The 12643-nt window shown below is 39.2% G+C and overlaps 1 protein-coding gene across 1 annotated transcript; it reads left to right on the plus strand.

The window, feature by feature from the left end:
• Positions 1-3841: 3841 nt before the first annotated feature.
• On the plus strand, positions 3842-8106 carry lgals2a (lectin, galactoside-binding, soluble, 2a). The gene is made up of 4 exons (XM_080510985.1): positions 3842-4113; positions 6214-6293; positions 6967-7138; positions 7260-8106. Exons 1-4 carry the CDS (start codon positions 4105-4107, stop codon positions 7404-7406), a joined length of 408 nt encoding a protein of 135 aa, XP_080367111.1. The 5' UTR covers positions 3842-4104; the 3' UTR covers positions 7407-8106.
• The last annotated feature ends 4537 nt before the right edge of the window (positions 8107-12643 follow it).

The following is a 12643-nucleotide window of genomic DNA, read 5'->3' on the forward strand; positions in this document are numbered from 1 at the left end:
TACATGTCCACTACCATCCAACAGGAGGTGCTGCAGCGTGCATTGTGGAGTTGCTTTCATTTTCAGTGAAATGTATTTAATTATATCTGTTTTAGATAGAAACGTGCCATTAAATACCTTCCAATACTTTTCTTTTCTGCCTGCTATGACCAAAGATAACCTAAAAAAAGACAAACGAAAAAACACACACAATCACAAATTACATTCGGAAATGCAGCGTGTTTATCTATATTATCACACTCAGATGGAATGACCTGCTGCTTTCACCTCTTTACAACGTTCAATTGATTCCCAGACCACCAGTAACTGTCTTACTGAGATTGAACGCGTGCTTTATTATAAAGTAAAGCAGCCATGAATAGTGTCGCAGTGCCTAACTGCGACCACTGGAGAGCAGCTTCATTCTCCTGGTGAATATATCCCTATATAAAGCCCATGCGGTATGTTTTAAGCTGACCATTACACAACACGTTTTGTTGTGAATTACACTTTTTTTTAAAGCGATTTGTGCTAACGTGACAATTATTAATAGTATTGATACTGATGATCAACGTAAGTGGAATTTATAGTATTGATATGAATAGAATCAAAATGTTTAATGTCTTTGACAATATGTAAGCGGTTGGTATTTTAAAAATAATCAACACAGTAGTTTTCTTGTAAAATGTGAACAGGTAAGTGGATATAACTGACATAGGAATGGTGATAATAACACATTACTTTTGTAAAGCACCAGCAACATTATTTGTTAAACTACAAATAAGGCCAAGCTCAATTTATAACATGTACTATTTGAGTACTTTTAATAACATTTCATAATATATATTGTACATGAAAGAAATGTGTGTGTGTGCGCGCGTGTGTGTCTTTCCCCTCTCTATGTGAAAGTCCTCTGTGTGATTAGATCTGCTGACTGTCTTGAGACCGGGTCATAAGTTTAACCACGTCACATCTTTGTGCCACATTTAACTTTTGATAAGACACCCCAATGTCTCTGAGTCCACTCAGAATTACTACACCTCCCAGATAAATCAGACTTTAAATAAAAATTTAACCTTAGTGTTTAGCAAAAAGAGACAAAAACAGGTAAAAAGATAAATGTATTAAAAAAAAAAGAGCATGAATAATGTATGAGACGAGACTTCAGGATCACCTGAATGAGCCCAAACCATCAACCTTATCAAATGAAACAAACTCAATGACAAGACACAAATGATCAATCCCTCTGCCTTGTCTCATCTCCAGGGTGGTTGTAGATTGTCTCTGTCTTACAATAAGAATTTCATCTACTCTTAAATCACATACGGTTTGTCCATCAGCGACGCTAAAAGTATCTTATGTTCAGTTGTGGAGGGAATCGAATCACTTTGATGATCTGACTAAGTACGTCGCCTCATTTTTCCCCTCACTGAGGTTCATTCACTCTTCCACCACATCTCTCTCTATGATGGTGACATTCGATCTTCCTTGTAAGTTGCACTTGTAAGACTGCACTAAATATTTAGTCGTCTCCCTGGCAACGACAATATTCCTATTCATTTCATGTCCTCTGGGTAGAGTCCCTCTCACAGCTGGACCCCGCTCAACCAGGTTACATTAAAATAAGAGTTGTCTCACAGAGATCTTTAATAAACTAAAACTACCACTTCATCGTTCCACTTAACTTCAAATCAGTTCAAGCTGAACGAACTTATCTGTTACTGTCACTTTGTTTATCAAGTATCACTGATGGTCTTTCATTTGTGACTGTTATCGTATGATTCTAAATTTCAAAAAAAAATATTTTTAATTTAAGTTTGTGTTTCCTGCTTTGTAGTAGCTCAAAATGACCACTGGATGCCAATAAACTTCAAATCAACTTCACCTTTCTCTCAATGAATAAACATGCCCAGACAAGTCATTTCACTGAATGCAAATGAAAGGGTTAGGTAATATATCCACTTAATAACCAACTGGTTTCACTATATATTACAGTATTCACAGTATGTATTCAGAGTATGCTCTATGATTTTACATCCGTCTATCATCCGTCTTCCATGTTGCCTATAGTTAACAAACACACATACAGTGAGAACATGAATACTCTACACAGGAAGGTCCATTCACCTGAACTCTAACATGGAATATTCTCACTGTTAAGGCAATCGTACAATCCACTTCCCCTCCAAGAGGCTCTATTACCACAACCCAGGTCTAAAAATACATTGTTTCATCATAACACATTCTAACATTGATATATTGCCAGGTCTAAAATAGTATGATCTGTCGAGGATTGAGTTAGTGTGTGTGTGTGTGTCTGTGTGTGTGTGCATTCCTTCTGTTTATGTAAAAGCTCTTTGTGTCATGATCTGCTGACTGTCTTGAGACTGAGTCTTGGGCAAGTCGAACCAAATCCCAGCCCTGTGTCACACGAGGTGCCTGATGCAATACCAACACTTCCCTGTGTCACCAGCTCTCGTCAACAGAGCTTCTCTCACACAATGAAATCAAACACTGTTTGCAGAGGAGACATTAAGTTAAGTTAAAACTTTGGCCTGGACACAGTCAGTTCATTTGGTCACCGATAAATGCCAGCTGTTGGAGGGAGAAACAAACCACACACTGTTTGTTGGTGATCAGTCAAAAAGAACAGCTGAAGGGATTTCCACTGATGCATGCATGTAAGCTGCTGCCGAGTCAAGCAGCTAAATATTGACCTTTTAATTGATCTCATTCTCAGAGACACTGAAAAAACTGGCGCAAATTCGATTTGAGAAGTAAACTGAGGAGAATTTGGTCATCAACAGTCAAACTCATAAGAATACAACTAAAGAATCAATGGGTTAATATTAAAAACATTACAGGCAAATATTAAAATAGTTTACATTTACCTGAAAAGCCAATTTCACGGAGCAATAACACTTGGTGGTCATTTATCCGTTTCCATACATGGAGACGGCTGTGACTTATTCCGAAGAGAAAGTAGTAATGATGATAATATGATAGTACAACCATACTGAGACTAGTTCATTGAAGACAGTTGACTATTATATTTATGTGGAATAAAAGAATGCTGCAATAATACAGTACAGAACAAAATACAAGTATATTGGCTCTCAGAGTTCAGATATATTTATATGCACATGATACAATTCAATCTAACCTTTTAGTTTTGATGAGGAAGTGAAAAAAAGAAGAACATCTTGACCATCTAGGTCTGCAAAAGACCGCACAGTGTTGATAGTGGTTAATACTGTGGGCTGAAATGAGAAGGGTTGTGTTTTGGGGGTTTCTGTTTAGAGTTTCCTGAACTAAATTGGTTTCTCTAGTAGTACATTGTTTGTGGTTGCATTTGCCCTGAGATGGACTGAGGTGCACCCTGTCCTCACTCATGGTAACCTGGGATTTATTTCAGCACCCGGGAGCCTAATTTGAATAGAAAGATGGATGGAGACTATTTGGATCTAAATCGCATTACCGATACGGTGTAGTGCAAGTGTGTTAATGTCAGTCACAGCAACCGCATGCCAGCAGCTAAAAGTGTGGACTTCCACTGGCTGTGAGTCAGAGATTCAAATCATCATGAAACCCTGACTCACTCTCACCATTCACTTTCCTTCTATTTCCCGCCTAACTAAAGTTGACTTTATTGGCAGTCGGACACTGCTATTTGATCTTCCTGTAAGTTTAGGAGCTATAAGTACCACATGCACATTAAGGTTTCTGGCTGAGCTAAATATTTAGTGGTCTCCTTGGCAACAAATAGATTTCTATTTCTGTCCGCTCCTCTGGGTAGTGTTCCCTCTCACAGCCAGACTCAACTCGACCAGGTTACAGCGTAACAGGCTGCTGTCAACCGACGATCGCTCACTGATTAGAGTCACTTCACGCAAGTCAGCGGCTACCCTTCAACTGCTACCCTGAACATTTTTTACAGACTCTACAGCTTCACTTAGAATCAGTGGGAGGCTTCTCTGCGACAACAATGCATTATTGGCCCAATGAACTGTCACTCCGATGGAGGAACCGCCCTACACTGTATATAATGGCCTGTCTGGGTGCAGGGAGGTGAGGCCCTGCAGCAATACCATCTCTTCTCAGCTCTGATCAACACCATCAGCAAAGATGCAGAAAGTAAGTGACATTTTCAACTCATTTGTATTACTTTTACTCTTTTAGATGTTCAGAGTCAAGCCACACTGTTAAAAAAATGGAGCTGGCGGCTGATTTTTGGCAGCGTCTATGTCGAGCTGAAGAAAGTGATGAACTGGTTGAACTCTGCTTTAACTAATGCAGCATGTTGCGGATAACATCTTTTTATTAAACTCTTAGAGTTTTGGCCTTGTGATTTCATGTGATTGCCTTTTATGGTCAAAACATTCAACACGCACCCCGGAGGCACATTAGTCCCCCCACATTTTTTTCATTTGATCTTTACCTCTGCAAATGCATCAAAATCTGCTGTTTCTCTCATCACACTCTCCTCATTGAAATTTAATTGCACTGCAACACAAGAATTTGTTGGCATTTTGTTCATTTCATTACAGTCATGCATTTTATGACTGTGTGTCAGAGTTAAACGTGGTGAGCAATGAATGTTGGTCTCTTTGGATTCATAAACCAAGTAGATTACAATAAATGCCATGTATTATCCTGGCTTATTACTGGCTACAGGGGTAAACAAGATTGGAAAGGAGGTCTAGAGGCTGAAATAACATCAAGGAGTAGATTGAAATAAAGTAATAATACAGAGGTCAGACTAGTTGCTACAATATCAACTTTATCTTTTAAAATGAGCTTGAATTGACAATACAAGTAGTTTATTTACCCACATATATCTATCAATGAACACCTCTTGCACAATAAAGCTTGATTTTGTGTTTATTTAACACAACTCATCTCAACCCTGCACAGTTGAAGGCCTAGTGTTACATGTTCATGCGCTTCACAGAGGGACTCTGGCATGGAGTGAATGCCACACCCAAGATATTCTACCCCCTCCCTATCTTTCATTTGAAGCATTACTTGACGTTTCCGATTTTATTTCTTCTTCTTCCAGATTTATCCTCTCATGTCCTGCAATTAACAATTATATATATATATATATAGATAGATAGATAGATAGATAATTTAGACAATGCTGACAAATGTAGACAATTTTTTTTTGTCTGTTTTCATTAGTGGCTATTCACTGAGCACAAAATGTACAGCTGTATATGCCAGGACTGTTTAAATACTTTTTCCATGACCTTCATCAACTAATTCGGTTTAGTCTCATTGTGTCTAACATTGTTAACATTTGCTGGGATTTTTCATGTCAGCCAACAGCTGCAGCGTGTAAACACAAGTGGTTCAAATTTCCCAAACAGCCACTTTCAGAGAGACTTTCAGAGAGACTTGGCAGAGCAGACGTGTACATTTCCTGACATTTTTCTCTTGGTACATGTAAAAAAAAAGTTTGAACAGATTGCTTTAATGCATTTAATTATCAGGAATTTACAGGTTTTCCAGTTTAACTGATTTTAACTATACAATACAAAAAAAGATAAATCCTTTAAAAAGGGAATCTTTTTGCACTTTTTCCTCTCTGATATTTCACATTTTACACATGGCAGAATTTTAAAACAGAGGTCTGTTTCACAAGATTGCTCAAGTGTAATTTCCCAATTGTGGCTCAGTATCTCCCTGCCACATGTACAGTAAAGACTCTGCAGAGGATTTCTGCTGTGCTTTGCGTTTTTTTTCCCCACTGTGCAGCTGCCGTTTGGTGCTGCACGAAGGAAAATATTACTGAACCCTCGTCCCTCATCGTTTTTCAGCATTGTTGACCTCTGCCAAAATCAGCTTAGAGGAAAATGATGTCTGTAGCAGGGAGAGAGAGAGAGAGAGAGAGAGAGAGAGAGAGAGAGAGAGAGAGAGAGAGAGAGAGAGAGAGAGAGAGAGAGAGAGAGAGAGAGAGAGAGAGAGAGAGAGAGAGAGAGAGAGAGAGAGAGAGAGAGAGAGAGAGAGAGAGAGAGAGAGAGAGAGAGAGAGAGAGAGAGAGAGAGCACTCATTCAATGAAAGAATAATTGAGAACACATGTTTTGCAATTTATAAGGATGAAGTGAGGTTTGGAGAGTTGGCTGAGGATACTAGCCTAAAGCTGCAATAATAAATGGATCTTGTAAACTCTTCATTAGTTACATCACAATAACGTTTTTGTTCCCCCACCCCCACACTCTTTACCTTCACAGGGAATGATTGTGAAGAACATGTCCTTCAAGGTTGGACAGACCCTGACGGTCGTTGGAGTCCCAACGCCTGAGTCCTCAAAGTAAGTTTGCGTGTTAGCCAGAACAAATAGAAAGACCTTCTTTTGAACGAGTTCAATGTTCTTTCTGCTATTGGAGATTTGAGAAGTTATAAACGTTGAAGAAAACCTGATGTAATCACGTCTTTATGACTTTTTATATGATCAAAAACACAGGGAAATGTCCTAAACCTTTGTGGCTTACCATTCCTCAATTAGCTTTGTTGCATCCCAAACATCTCGAGGTCTGGAACAAATTCTCTACTTCTACTTTTTCATTAAACTTTCAGAATTCTAGTTATTTATTTGAGTAAATGTTTTACCCTTGTTTTATACTTATGTGACTATGATTGTCTTATACCCACAAATACCCACATTTCATAATATTTCAAACTAATAAAATTACATTTCATTCACTACTCACTATCAATAAAATATTGGCTAATTATGGAAAAAAGAAAGAAAGGGATTTCAATCAGTTTTTTTTTCTTTATTCTTTACACATTTACTCTACTTGCTCTACTTCCCCTGCAGCAGAGACCAATATTTGACTTTATTTTCATTATTAAAATCCACATGAACACAATATACTGACTAATGACTTTCATGTAAACGCAACTTTTGAGGTTTGTGTTTTGCCTTCATCTGAAAGAATTGTGACAAAAGTGACTAAAATGTGTGTTTCTTTGTTTCGTAGCTTTGCCATCAACATTGGCACTGAGGAGCAGGAGATCACGATGCACATCAACCCTCGTTTCAATGCCCATGGAGACGAGAACGCGGTGGTCTGCAACTCCTTCCAGGGAGGCAGCTGGTGTGAGGAGCACCGGGAGGGAGGCTTTCCTTTCCACCAGGGAGAGGAGTTCACGGTGTGACATTTGAACTTTTTTTCCTTATCGTATTTGTTCTTAAGTTGTTTTGTTGAGATATGTTTCTCAACAAGGGTGCATACTCATCTCATGTTCCTTCTCACTTCTTCTTCCTGTGTAGCTCACCATTGAATTCACCGCGGCAGAGTTCGTGGTGAACCTATCAGATGGCTCTGCAATCCACTTCCCCAATCGCATCGGTGCAGATAAATACTCAGTCCTAAACTTTGACGGGGATGTTCGCATCACGAGTTTGCAGATTAAGTAGATCTCCATCCTCCCATAAATTGCTTTATTAAAATTCTCACCTTTTCTTTGCTCAGTTTGTCAGTTTTTAAATTCCCCAGCGCACGAGGTGTAGCTTCGAATGCTTATCAGAAAATAATGTGCTCTACTAGATTTGAGTGAGTTGAGAGCAGATGCACACTTCGAATACACAATATCGCAGTCGGTTTGCATACAAGAAAAAAAAAAATCAACATAGTGTCAGTTTTAGTCCTGAATTCCCTTTCTGTGCACATGACAATTACTCCTGAAGTAGTTTCACTACTTTAGTGTCTCTGTTGACAGGAACCTGTTTTGTTAGATGGATCTTCATAAAATGTGCCAAACCTTTATTCAATGTGCCTTGCAGTGTTTCATAGTTTCTGTTTTCCAAGACATTCCAGATTTGTACTTGGCTATAATGCTCACATGGAACAATGTCTAATAAAAACGTCTCATAAAAAAAACAACAACAAAAAAAGCTTTCTTGGGTTTGTATGTATTTCCTGTGCCTGGCTTCATCTCGATTACCCATGAACTACAAGAAAACTATCATACTTTAGATTAGTATGATGGCCTGCCTCATCGTTTGATCAATTTAGGACCATATTCCAGCCACTTGACTCATCTTGCCTGTCCATGCAAACTTTAAGTTTGTTCAGGTATTTTATCCACACTTAATCTCAGTTTATAATTCACAAGGGTCGGGCTTTCACTGACACTTTGCAGTTTCAAATAAAGGAAAATCCTAAATTCAAGTGTAAATTGTCTGAAGTACTGTACACTTTTTTTCTGCTTGTTTGTGGGGGTTTTTGTGTGTGTGGTTTTATGTCAAATTTAATTTAAATATGACATTCTGTATTTACCCATAATTGCCAGTAGATGTCACGATTGTGATATTTATGCGATTTATCATCGCTTGGAAGAGGAAAAGACTACAAAATCAAGGTTTGTTGCTCCTGTTTTCCTGTCTATGTAGAATCTGTTGGATACAGAGAAACACCTTTATTTTTATGACAAACATGAGCTGGGATTACAAGTCCCGGCTGACGTCACATCCACTGTCAAAACTGTATATTGAGCTGAAGCAAACTGGGGGGTGGGGGGGGGGGGGTCCATCTTGTTCACAAACTAAAGATATCTCACACACATATTATATAATCTGACAGGTTTACTGGGTGCACAATGGCCAACATGTGTCCCACTTGCACTCAGTGACTAGAAATGCAATCAGAGCACTGCAGCAGTTTGAGTCAATTTTTGCGTGTGCGCACGCTCATGCGTGTGTGTGTGTGTGTGTGTGTGTGTGTGTGTGTGTGTGTGTGTGTGTGTGTGTGTGTGTGTGCGTGTGTTGCAGAAGAGACTCGTGAGTATTATAATAATCTAATCTGATGTAACTGAGGGCAATGTGTGTGGAAGTGATTTGAGGAGAGATGGATAGACGAGTGAAGGTGGAGAAGAGAATTTGGGAGGACAGGTTCCCAGGCTCTGATCCTGCGAGACAGAAGCTGGCAGGATCATGACAGATGACCTTTTCTTTCTTCTTTGAGAGTATTCATTAACAGCAGGCGCATGTGTGTTTCGTGTGTGCGCGTGTGATTGCGCGGAATAATGGATTTTCTGAAGCTACCTGTCAGTATCTAAGTTGATCTCTCTGGAGATTTGTTTATCTTGCTGGCCACAGTTTATTTCTTATCTGCATCACTCCTCATCTACTTCATGCATTTTCTTTTTCTTTCTGCTTTCTGAACATTTCCAGGAGTGGAAATGGCACTGAAAAAAGTTACGTTGCTGAGACTGAAGGTACTGTTGTCAAAACACAACTCAACAAACAGCACAGCACTTTCCTCAAAATGATACTTATAGTAATAGTTAAATACATATTACATACTCTAAATACATAACATATTTGTGTCAGTGATGGGCATTTCATTTAATAGTGTAATATAATTGAAAACACAGTTCCCTGACAATAATAAAGTATGGACACTGACACAGTAGTAAGGTTTTTTTTTTGGTTGTTTTGTTTTTTTCCAGAAATGTCGATTTAAAACAACAGTTGCATATTTTGAAAGAATTAACTCACTGGTTTAAATATTCATTCAAATAGTGGGTGTAATCAGTAATGCCTGAAGAATTTAAAAATATTGAAGATGAAGACGTGACACGAGTGAAATTTCAGTCTGAGAAACGAATAACAAGGCTCTAAAATAGCGACCCATTTCCCACATTTCCCTTCGCATTTTTATTAAAATTATTTTCCTTTCGCCAATTTCAAATTACCTCCCTTATTCTCCTTCTTCTACCTGTCATTCCTCAGCTCCAACCCGTCCCTCTTCTCGCTATCTTAATTGAAAATACCTCATTTTAGCACTTCCTGTTCTAATTATTTTGTGGCAGACAAGATCAATATCCAGGGCTGTCTGTGTTGTCGGCGAACTCATATGTTTGTGTTTGTTCTGCGTCCACCTGGATAATTTTAGCTCGGCTCGAGACCGTCCGCGTGCCCTCACTCTTTCGCGTTCTTACTTTGATAGTGAAGGAAATGGCATCAGGTGATGTGCGTGAACGCCACCACTCAGGATCAGATGTGTGTTGTTCACATTGATCCTTTATCTCCATCCTTGCAGATCACCCTGGGGCTTGTGGTGAGGACAAGGGTACAGCCAATCAATCATGCCAGAGCTTTGATTAACACATTTGTCCTCAGTGAGGCCCTGGAGCAGGTCATATAAACGTATACAAGACATTTATGTAAATCTGTGCAACTCCAGCAGGCAGCAGGTGTGTGTGGTGTGTTTTTGTTTTGTTTTGTTTTTTTCAAATGCCATTCATTGTAATGAGTACGGGTAATATTTAACTCGTTGCTGTGTTTCCTTCACCTGTGCACTGTCATCCGCTGCGTGTGAGCAAATGTGCTGAAATGTGTGCGATGGAATGATTCACCTCAGCTTACATAAAACCTTTGTCTATATTTAGTGCCAGCATGACTCCAGATTTCAGCAGCCGAAGCTATCAGCCACACGTTGAGATGTGCGTGGGCCTGCCCTGAGCTGACTGCGGTCCTGGATTCACGCACTGCAAAAAAAAAAAAAGTAATGACAACTGAATCAGAGTTTAAAGGTTTGGGTGAATCTACTGTATCTATTCCATGTGCTTTAACAGTGAGCAACTAAGAGAACACGGATAAGGTCAATAATCATATCTTGAACAGTTAAAAAATATTGACACTTCATGCAAAGACGATTCATTTTAAGCTCAAAATGAAGGCTTCAGAAATTGCTACTTATATCTCATTAGTTATCCATTGATGTTGATGATGTGCTACTCTCGCTCGCCCACAGATGGTCTTTCTCTCGCTCATTTTAGAGGGCAGTTCACTGACGTGGGAGAGTCATCAGATAATATTGCAAACTTCTGCTTTTCAGCATGTAACAGCTGGCACGTGTTGACTCTGTCTTTCTGCCATTTACCTGCAATTAATCTTCCTGTGATTTTGGCTCTGCGTCACATATGACTCCAAATCCATTCAAGGTATTTACAGGTCACCTCTGCACTTGTTTTCTGTCAGGTTTACTAAGTAGTATTCAAACTAAGAAAATCTCTTGAACTCTTCAGAACAATTCTTTTTTTGAAGGCAGTGGTTCAAAAATGATTCCCTGTTGCTTTTACCCATAGACGAGTGAGAACAAATAAATCAATCAAAATGAGGTTAATTGAATTATGTGTGGGGTTTGCATGTTTTCTCCATGCAGGCATCGGTTTTCTCTGGGTAGACTGAATTCCTCCCACAATCTAAAAACATGCATTTGAAGCCAGAGTCATAAACCTTAAGCACAGCTTTATGCTCACATATATTTAATAGAAAATGCTCGCATATCCATTCAGTTTATCAGACAGGGACCACTTTCGTCCTTTTTTTACACTTGATGATAAAAACTCTTCATCTGAACTGAAGGTTATAGTGGAAATTAACTTCACAGGACTCCTTTAGAGTTTGTATTGATATGGATAGATAAGAGACGTTTGTGCTGAGATTCCACAGTCATTATGCATCTGCATGTTTGTTTCCTTGCCCCATGTCCTCATAGTCCACAAAAGGTCCAAACCCAACGGAATTACACCATTTGTCCTGAGCAAACTCTGGGAATTCTGCAACAGCTTGGAGACTGCTCTGTCATTGACCTGCCCCACAGTGTGTGTGTGTGTGTGTGTGTGTGTGTGTGTGTGTGTGTGTGTGTGTGTGTGTGTGTGTGTGTGTGTGTGTGTGTGTGTGTGTGTGTGTGTGTGTGTGTGTGTGTGTGTGTGTGTGTGTGTGTGTGTGTGTGTGTGTGTACCTGAGGGTATTTAGTGCTGATATGTGTATGCATGGCAGCACAGGTGGCCTTTCACATGCATCAAGCCCTTTCAAACATCTAGTGTGGGCCTTCGGCCGTATACTGCAGATGTTTTTAGTAATGCATAAGCACCAATGAATGAAGGAATGTAATCCCCCACAGAAGGAGCTGAATGAAACAAATGTTGCTCTTTTTTTTATAGTTGCAGTGTTAAAATATCCAAACATGAAAAAGGCAGTATATGACTGTCTATAAGAAACACTTTCTTTGTGTGGTCACAAACATGCGATCCCTCTATAGGATATGACTGGCCTGGGTCAACTTTCATCCGATTGGCAGGGAGCGGGGCTGTGGGTTTCGAAACATGGTTCTTGAGAACCAATTACTTGAATGGTTGATTTTCACATTTTTATTTTTTTTAAACAAGGAAGCCTCAGGAAATACCAGAACTATGTTGGAAAAACTTGATCATAGTATGATAAAAAGGTGCACCAACATGCCAACTACATAAATTGATAAAGCTGCTACTTACAAAAAAGAAAACAGTGATAATACATGCATCATGTGCACTTATTTCCATTTGATTCCTAATTTCTCATTGACCTGTGGCAGGCCTAGAGGTTGCTTTGAACACGTGACTGTAATGAGAAAGTTGCCGTGAGGTGTTCTGCAGAGTTTCATGATGCAACACTTTGTATTCGACTGTGTTGGAGGAGGGGTAATACATTTTTCAGAGGTGATACTTTGGTAAAACGTAAAAGCAGATTGTGGCATTTCTGAGAGGATATATAATGCAACATTTTAGTGCACAAAGCTGCTTTTCCATTTTTTTTTTTTTAGGTTTCATTATCTTATTGCTGGGCCTCTACAAAGACAGAACCAGACATTTCCAAGCATGAGAGAG

The sequence above is a fragment of the Blennius ocellaris genome (genome assembly GCF_963422515.1).
Source record: "Blennius ocellaris genome assembly, chromosome: 16".
NCBI lineage: Eukaryota > Metazoa > Chordata > Actinopteri > Blenniiformes > Blenniidae > Blennius > Blennius ocellaris.

What these genes read in the sequence shown, in the direction of transcription:
- lgals2a (XM_080510985.1), top strand. An exon ending in CCAACGCCTGAGTCCTCAAA is followed by an intron (nt 6,294 to 6,966) that starts GTAAGTTTGCGT and finishes TTTGTTTCGTAG; the next exon opens with CTTTGCCATCAACATTGGCA. An exon ending in ACCAGGGAGAGGAGTTCACG is followed by an intron (nt 7,139 to 7,259) that starts GTGTGACATTTG and finishes CTTCCTGTGTAG; the next exon opens with CTCACCATTGAATTCACCGC.